The 9543-nt window shown below is 45.0% G+C and overlaps 2 protein-coding genes across 2 annotated transcripts; both read right to left on the bottom strand.

Moving 5' to 3' along the window:
- Positions 1-3511: 3511 nt before the first annotated feature.
- LOC131162763 (uncharacterized) lies at positions 3512-5872 on the bottom strand. Its single transcript, XM_058119365.1, has 2 exons — positions 5807-5872; positions 3512-5698 (listed from the first exon to the last, which is right to left on the bottom strand). The coding sequence occupies exons 1-2, from the start codon at positions 5870-5872 to the stop codon at positions 3512-3514; spliced, it is 2253 nt and encodes a 750-aa protein (XP_057975348.1).
- Positions 5873-6143: 271 nt separating this feature from the next.
- Positions 6144-7862, bottom strand: LOC131162764 (uncharacterized). The gene has a single exon (XM_058119366.1). It carries the CDS (start codon positions 7860-7862, stop codon positions 6144-6146), a length of 1719 nt encoding a protein of 572 aa, XP_057975349.1.
- Positions 7863-9543: the final 1681 nt, after the last annotated feature.

Genomic DNA, 9543 nt, shown 5'->3' on the forward strand with positions numbered 1-9543 from the left:
CATCCAATAATACCCACTCCTAAGTATTTTTCGTGCCAATGAGTGGCCTCCAGCGTGGGTACCGCAGACGCCATCGTGAACCTCACGCGTGACTTGTTGGGCTTCCTGTGCCTCTACACACCGTAGGAGGGTCATGTCATGATTTCTTTTGTACAAAACTTCACCATCTAAGAAGAAACCCATGGCCAACCTTCTAATAGTCCTCCGATCATTATTGGATGCCCCTTCGGGATACTCATTTTTCTGGATGTAGGTTTTGATATCATAAAACCACGGTTTTCCGTCGGCCTCCTCTATCACCGTGCAGTAGGCAGGTTCGGGTTGTACTCTGATATGAATAGCTTCGATCTTCACCCCTTCTTCTACCTTGAATAAAGCTGCCAGTGTGGCTAGTGCATCAGACATTACATTGTTTTCTCTTGGTGTGTGAGAGAAACTGATACTGTCAAACCCTTCTATTATCTTTTGAATGTACTCTCGATACGGTACTAACTTGGAATCGCGAGTTTCCCATTCTCCGGTTAGTTGGTGAATGACTAAGGCCGAGTCTCCTCTTACTATTAGTCGCTTGACACCCCGATCTAAAGCGGTCTGCAAACCCAATATACATGCCTCGTATTCGGCTATGTTGTTAGTACAAGGGAAGATGAGCTTAGCTACCACCGGATAATGTTTCCCATCTGGTGATATGAGCACTGCGCCTATCCCACGTCCCCAAACATTGACTGCCCCATCGAACAACATCCTCCATTCTTCGAAGTCTTCTTCCTCTTGGGTTAGGGAGTTTATATTCTGGTCTGGGAATTCGAACTCCATAGGTTGGTAATCCTCCACGGCTCTTTCAGCTAGGTATTCGGCAATGACACTACCTTTGATAGCTTTCCTGGTGACATAAGAAATATCATATTCCGTCAACAACATCTGCCATCGTGCTACTCGTCCAGTTACTACGGGCTTTTCAAACACGTACTTTATTGGGTCCATTTTGGAGATCAGCCAGGTGGAGTAATACAAGGTGTATTGCCTTAGCCTACTGACCGTCCACACCAAAGCGCAACATGTTTTTTCCAGATCAGAGTACTTAGACTCATAATCTGTGAACTTCTTACTAAGGTAATAAATGACCCTTTCTTTCCTCCCGGTCTCATCATGCTGGCCCAATACGCAACCCATGGAGTTTTCTGAAATCGCCAAGTACAAGATTAAAGGCCTTCCGGGTACTGGTGGCACTAGTACTGGGGGATTCAAAAGGTACTCCTTTATTTTTTCAAAGGCCACTTGACACTCTTTGTTCCACTTTTCTGGGTTGTTTCTTTCTCAGCAGCTTGAAGATGGGTTCGCAGGTGGGTGGTTAATTGAGATATGAACCGAGCAATGTAGTTGAGCCTACCTAAGAACTTCGCACTTCCTTTTCAGACTTTGGGCTAGGGCATCTCTCGAATGGCTTTGACCTTGTCAGGATCTACCTCAATCCCTTTCTCACTTACTATAAACCCCAATAGCTTCCCGGACGTAGCACCGAAGTACATTTTCGGGATTTAACTTCAATTGGCACTTCCGGAGCCTCGTCGAACAATTTTTCCAAGTTTAACGCATGGTCTTTCTCATTTCGCGACTTAACGATCATGTCGTCGACATAAACCTCAACCTCCTTGTGCATTAAGTCATGAAAAGGGTTACCATAGCCCTCTGGTAAAGTGGCTCCGGCATTTTTTAGTCCGAAATGGCATGACTTATAGCAGAAAGTCCCCCATAATGTGATGAAAGTCGTTTTTTCCTTGTCCTCAGGTGCCATACTAATCTGGTTGTATCCGGAGCATCCATCCATGAATGAAATAAAGCATGCCCTGCAGTATTGTCCACCAACACATCCATGTGTGGGAGAGGGAAGTTGTCCTTAGGCTTGCTTTATTTAGATCCCGGTAGTCGACACAAACTCGTACTTTACCATTCTTCTTGATTATTGGGACAACGTTGGCCATCCATTCAGGGTACTGGGCTACCTCCAAGAATCCTGCCTCAAGCTGTTTTGTACCTCCTCCTTTATCTTGAGTAACATCTCCGGCCGCATTCTCCTCTGCTTTACTGGCTTTGAATCTGGGTGAAGTGGGATCTTGTGGGTTACTAAATCCGTATCTAAACCTGGCATGTCTTGGTACGACCAGGCAAACACGTCTCGGTATTCGCTTAGTAATTCAATCATTTTGTCTTTTTCTTCACCCTTTAGTAGTGCTCCGATTTTCACCTGCTTGGGCTCTTCCTCAGTTCCAAGATTAATCATGACGGTGGGATCGCTACTGGTCAAGGTTGGTTTTTCATCGGACTTTAACATTCTTTCCATTTCAGGGGACAAGTTTATTTCTTGATCTTCAACTTCGGTTTCATGGATTAGATTTTCAAAGTTAATGTCAATTACTTGGCGAGGGATTCTGGTGTTGTTATTTTCTTTATTCCTGCATGAAATTAACAAACAAATTTCGACAGTTGACTTCCAAAATGCACATAAATGACAAGAAATGCATGATTCATTTTCATTAAAGAGCTTCCCCGATTTTTTCAGTGGCCGGGGGAATACAAAAGAAAAGTAGAACTAACAAATCTTGAAACAAAGATCATTACATGATGATATCTGGTAAATCAAAAGAACTCCAGTTCTGAAGCTGTACTCCTGGTTGGAGATGATGGATCCACTCTGTAGAAGTGTTCGACGGGACTTCAGCATCCAATACTGATATACTTAATTGCCGCAATTCTGCCTCCAGGTTGGATTGACTGCTTTTACGAAGGTTTGGCTGATGGACGGGACGTACAGTCTTTCCTTGGAGCTTGTTTCACCAGTGATTCTTTCCACCCTCCGCATCTTCTTCTCTTCAGCTTTCTTCCTTCGGTCTGCCACCGTAGGTATGTAGCCAAGGCCATATCTGTCTTTGACTTCCTTAAGCATTAACGGCTTTCGGATCCCCTGTAGGTATTTTCCGAGCCCTTTTTCTGGATGGTACCCCTGTCTGATCATTTCGGACGCCATCATATGCACTGCGGCGGGGATCTGAGGGTGTGGGATTCGAGATCCTTCTACTATAGTTGTGACATTTATGATCTCGAAGGCTCGGAATGAGTCCTCCAATGCCTCCTCCGTGACTTCCACATAAGGAGTGGAAGTGGGCTTTGTTATCATAACATCGGTTTCACCATATACACAAACCAATTTCCCATCTACTACAAATTTGACCCGTTGGTGCAGAGAAGACGGAACTGCCCCGGTGTTATGTATCCACGGCCTCCCCAACAAGCAGCTATAAGACGGGGTTATGGCCATGACTTGGAATGTAATGTCGAAGGTGACTGGTCCAATTTGCATAGGAATTTCAATAGATCCCACCGATTCCCTGCGGGTGCCATCGAAAGCCCGCACAGTCAAATTGTTTTGCCTTATGTAGGACGGGTCAACAGGCAGTTTTTGTAGGGTCGTCATGGGCATGACATTCAAAGATGACCCATTATCAATCAACACTCATGCAATCATGTGATCTCGACATTTTGCGGAAACGTGCAACGCCTGATTGTGCCCTTGTCCTTCCACGGGGATCTCCTCATCAGCGAATGTAATGTAGTTGGTAGCCGTAAGACCACCAATCACATGGTTAAAATTATCGATGCTGATGTCTTGGGGAATATAGGCCTGATTAAGAGCCTTTAATAGGGCTTCCCGATAGGCTTCCGAGCTCAACAACAGTGATAAAACAGAGATATGGGCTGGCATCTTCTTCAGTTGATCAATAATGTTGTATTCACTGTGTTTAATAATCTTCAAGAATTCTTCGGCTTCCTGAGATTGAACTGGCTTCTTCAGGTTCCTATTCTGTTCTTGGCTAGGTTGCACCTTCTCCAAGACCTTCGGCGTATAAACCCTTCCACTTCTGGTTATCCCTCTTGCTTCAGCAGCACTGCTAGTTTCTCCTTCGGTGCGTACTTCACAATTGTACCTCCATGGCACTGCCTGGTCACTGTGGTATGCGAAAGGGCGAGGGGCTGAGATCACTACCCGAATTGGGGCCTCTGGGACTCGTGGGGTTTTTCCCATGATGGGGATAAATGGTCTATTGGTGAATTGGGGATGGTCAGATTCCCCTATGACTGAAACTTCATTTGTTTTCTGAACGCGGCTAACTTCCACTCGTTTGCTGTCAATCAAGCTACTTAGAAAAATCCGGAAAGTCTCACATTGTTGTACTGATCTTTTCATAGTATTTTGGCATGTGCATGGGGCGCCTTTAGAGCAAATAGCCTTTAACCCTGCTAGGCCTGCTGTTGTCAGTTCACTATACACCCAGTCTAGCCTCATTTGCTCCCATCTTCTTTCGAATTTTTCCCCATCTTGTTCCTCGATCATTCCGACATTGTCCTTCCCATGGTCAGGCAAAGGATTCTCTTGAATACCAACCGGCTTCGCATCGAATGACAACCAACCCGCATCCTTCAAATCTTGCACCTTGTGTTTAAAGGCCCAACATTGGTCAATAGGGTGCCCTGGAGAATTGGCATGGTACGCGCATCGGACCTCGGGATTATACCAGTGTGGGGGAGGATTTGTGAGAGGAATCCCGGGGATGGTAGATATCATCCTTTGTTCTAAAAGCTGGGGGAATAAGTCTGCGTATGACATGGGAATCGGTTCCAATCTCTGAAAACTCTTGGGTGTATTCCTCGTGTGTGTTTGCTGGCTCGGGCGAGTTGGTATGTTCGGCTGGGTTGGCACAAGCGCGGGGGCCACAAACTGGGGTCTGGGGCCCATATGCAGTGTTTGGTTTACTACTGGTTCCATGTAGAAATTTCCCCTAGGTTGTTGACTTCGGCTTCTCTGTCTTAGGCTTCTCATAGGTCCCTGTATCATTTGGGTCTCTTCTTCCTTTTTACCTTTGACCCACTTCTTACTTGGGCCATTATCGGTAGTGCCAGTCTTTATCCATCCAGCTTTGACGTCGGCTTCCACTCTGGCCCCTGCCGACACAATGTCCATGAAGTTATGAGGAGTGGACCCTACTAGATGTGAACGGTAGGGATCTTTTAACGTCCCTACGAACATCGATATTGCCTCACGGTCGTTGACCGGAGGGTCCACTTGAGTGGCCGCGTCTCTCCAACGGTGTGCATACTCCCTGAAAATTTCTGTTGGCTTTTTTTCCATTTCGGAAAGAAACATCCTGTCTGGAGCCATTTCCAAGATATGACGATATTGCGCTTCAAAGGCATCGGCCAAGTCACCCCACGTGCGGATCTGGGCCTTATTCTGTTGGACATACCATCTAGCCGCTGTCCCGGTAAGACTGCTTTGGAAGCAATGCATCATCAACTTCTCATTATCGGTATAGGCGGCCATCGACTGACAATACATCCGGAGGTGGGTCTGAGGGCATGTGGTCCCGTCAAACTTCTCGAAGTCTGGCATCTTAAACTTTGGAGGAATGACTACATTAGGGACTAGGCAGTAATCTGAGGGTCTGGCGGTACTGGTGGTCCGAGTCCCCTCTATGGCCCTTAGCCGTTCTTCCAATTCGTCACAACGGTATTCCGTCGCAGTCTTGCTTGTCCCTACACCCGCAACCGCTGATGAGGGCATCCCTATTCCTGTCACTGCTGGGATAAAAGGTGGCGTGCCATGCGGCGGTGAGGTGAATGGGGGCGGACCAGAAGATTGCCCCTAAATTGGTGTAAAACCGGGCGGGTGGATAGGTTCATTTTCTTCTTCATGATCCTGATCTTGGACTGTCTTCCCTTTGTTCAGCAATAGGTCCAATATCTTCTTTACTTGATTGCTCAGCTCTTCCTGCCCCTGCTCGATCCCCAGAACACGGCTCTCTAACTGTTCTGCCATGGCCTTAGCTTTTCCGCGGGTGTTGTATGGGTGCGTACTTGCCTCAATCTTGCTGGATCTCAGTCACGTCCAACTTGTTTCCGCCTCCCTGTTCATGAAAACCCGCATCCTTCAGAATAAATGCATGTAATGTATGTTTATGAGTATGTATGAAAAAGGTGCAATCATGCAGTCCTATGTGCTTTAGCCAAGGTTTTGAAAAAAATCCTTATCATTTCTTTCAAATTTTCATACAACTTTTAGTGAGAAAAATAGAAAACTTCCAACTAGTCTACACAGGTGTCAGATCCTGATTTCCTGGTCCGCTCTTAACGAGGCAGCCTGAATCGTCTGGGGTTGGTTCTGACTTTGTGAGAGCTGCACTTTCCACCTTCTGTTTCAGTGCTTTGTACTGGGCTTCCCAATAGTTGGCCTTGTTTACACAAGGCTCCATCTTTTCAAGTACTTTGTTGAAATAGTATCTCTGTTTTTCATACTGCTTCTCTAGGTCTCGTATGTACTGAGATTTTTCCTCAATTTCTGCTCTTGACTCCCTCAATTGTTGGACTTTTTGATCAAGCATCTTTTGAAGTCTCTGCTTCTCTTTTCTCAAAACTGCCGATGCTTTCTTTGATGGCGAGCCCTGAATCTTTGGTCGCTTGCTTGGTTTAAGTTGAGGATCTACTGGACCCTGTTTTGGAAACTGTTCTCTGGAGGTCATTCTTTTAGACGGACACATAGCTTCTCTCGACCGTTTCTTGTCTGTCAGAGTTTTTTCCTTGCACAGGAACCGAGGGTCCACCCTGTCACGTTTCCATAGTTCATAACTCTCCTGGACTCCCGAGTTCTGACTGGTTGCTTCGACTATGTACACATGCCTCCATGATACAAAGAATTCTCGGATCTTCGTTTGGCTATCATCATCCTCATATGTGAACCGAGCGTCCGCCAGTCCATGGGTCATGGGCACAAACTGTGTTACGCCTACTTGCCTTCGGAACATGAGTGGTGCATAGGATATTCCACCCCAGGGACCTAGCAGTAGGACCCAAGGAAGGTTTCCACATCTATATATCACTTTGGGCTGGTCGATCCACGGTGCCTGCCATACAATCCCCTTGCTGACTAGATTGTGAAGTCTGTCTTTCCATTCAGTCCTGCTGGCATGTTCCTCCCAACGAGCTACTTCGAACTCTGCTAAAGGTATTCTGATTGTTGAGAAAGCAGCGCGAAAGAATCCCTGGATGCATGGCAAATGGCTCATCATCCACACATAAAGCAATGGCACACAGCAGGTCAAACGAGCATGTCTCCTAATTCGGCATCTGTTAAGAGATCGGAACGTTTCAGCAAGAATACCGTAGACTGGGTTCACCCCTTCCTTTACTTGTGCTACGAAGGCAATGGTGGCATGATCGATGATTCCTAGTTCCTTCGGGAAGATAAGTAGGCCGTAGATGGCTAACGCTAGCAGATGCAGTTGGACTTCTTCCTTTCCTTCCTTCTTCATCAACTCTTTCAGGCTTTCCCAAGTGACCTTTGAGTCTCCCAGGTTCTGGACCTTAAGCTCGGTGGCCCTGAACAAATCCTTGACAACAGAGGTTCGAGTGGGTGCGTACGTTCTGTAAGGCGTTGGCAGTTTGACCAGATGCAATAGTGAAGTGTATTCTTCTATGGTGGGAGCAAGGTCTACCCCATCCAAAGTAAAGCAGCAATACGACGGATTCCAAAATTCCACCAATGCTTCAATCATGTGGGAGTTTACGGAAACATGCAATAGAAAACCGATGTGCCCGTACGTCTGAGAAAAAGTCAATCGTCTCTGAGGCGTCCACCCTTTCCAAATGTCTCTCAGCTCCTTTAAGGAATTGGATCGAGCGTTGATGTCAACCCTGTCTGGTATCTCAGGCACCGATTCCTTACTTGTGCTGTCGCCCCTCTTCTTTTGTTGACTTTCGGAGTACAATTGTACCACTAGTTTGGTTTCATGATGGACTACTGTGCTCCCCATGAGTCGGATTTTAAACAGAACCTTGGCCAAGCAGATGGGAATGCCTAGAATGAAATGTAGGATGCAACATGTTTTAAATCTCAAGTTATAATCATATTAAATCATAGGGAGAAGGATGGAGCCTCTGTCTTAATCCCGGGGTAATTATGTACATAAGGTCCTCCGAGGCTCTACCCTAGGCAAGGGATTATGGAAAATCATGTGTGGTTAAGCTCTAACCCTTATTGAAAAAGGTCCCCAGATTGAAACTTCATCCTCCCTCACAGAGGTCCGGAAAAAGTTTGCACTGAGCGGAGTGGTTCGCGGGTTCCCATAGGCCATGCCACATGGGAACTGGCACTATTACACTCCTTTCTAATCCTAACTGGGAAAGCCCGGGTGTAGAGCTGTGAGAGTGTGTGAGTTTAACCATTTCAACCTACACCCCCTACCCCACATCCATCCATTATTCAGAACATTCATGCATATGTAACCAAATTTGTACAAAAATGAAAGGGAGTAATCAAAAAGGCTTATTTAGATTTGAGATCGGGATAATTCTTAATTAATCACTGGCTTAACTCTCAACGGTCCCCAGCGGAGTCGCCAAGCTGTCGCGACGTCCCGGACCCGGCCCAGAGAACCAATCTCTGGTTTAAAAATGGGTTCGGCGTGCGAACTAGGAAAAATGAATGTGTATTTTGAAAATGTGAATTTTCGTGAAAAACGATGTGTGGTGGAGTCGCCACTAACCTTTTGAAGTGTGGTTAGAACACTTGATTACTACCCCGTTAGGGGTAGAATCGGTCTACGTCACCAAAGTTAGGTTCGGGAGTATGGTTACGCAAGGGGAAGGTATTAGCACCCCCTACACGCCCGTTCTTACGAATGGTACCAGATTAATAAAGAGTTTTCCCGAAATAAATGTAATAAGCCTTTAAAGATCACTCCCTTTCAAAAGTCAAAAACAAAATGAAAATATTATATAGGTATTCCCTCAGAGCCGGGGCAATCTAGTACTCCGAAGAGTCAATGTTCTCGTTTGCAATCATCGGGAAGGAAAATCGAAAATAGGATACAAAATACGCTCCCGAGGATTTTGAAATCTATAGGTTTTTTTTTTTTTTTTAGTATCAAAAATACTATTTCGGGAGGTTTTTGAGATTGGTTCGGGATTGGAATGAATTTTTCTTGTGCCTAAAAAGATATTTTTGTGATTTTTCCTAAGTGTGAAAATGATTTTTGATATTTTTCCCGAACTTTCAAAATAACACAAATGAAATCAATTGAAACCAAAATGTGAAAATACTTTTGGAATTTTTGAAAATTTCATGATTTTTGTGAATTTTATGGATACAACAATAATATACAAGCGAAATGGAGAAAACTGGGGTGAACCAGTTTGGGAATGGTGAGCCGGTCAAACGTTGACCAGTGTGGGGGGGAAAAACCAGTTTAAGGTCTTGGTCGAGACCAATGATTTTCCGGAATTTTCCAATGTCCTTCCGAATACAACAGAATTTTAGACAACAATCACGAAAGTCATGGTTTTAAAGATATGCCTTTAGAATGTATTTTTGAAAATCTTGAATGTAGGGAAACAAATCTAACCTTTGCCAAACATGTTAGAAACTTTCTTGGATTTTCTTCAAAAATTTTCAAAGGTAAATAAGTTTCAAAGCTTTAAAAATTTTTGAATTTT

This window comes from Malania oleifera, chromosome 8, assembly GCF_029873635.1.
Source record: "Malania oleifera isolate guangnan ecotype guangnan chromosome 8, ASM2987363v1, whole genome shotgun sequence".
NCBI lineage: Eukaryota > Viridiplantae > Streptophyta > Magnoliopsida > Santalales > Ximeniaceae > Malania > Malania oleifera.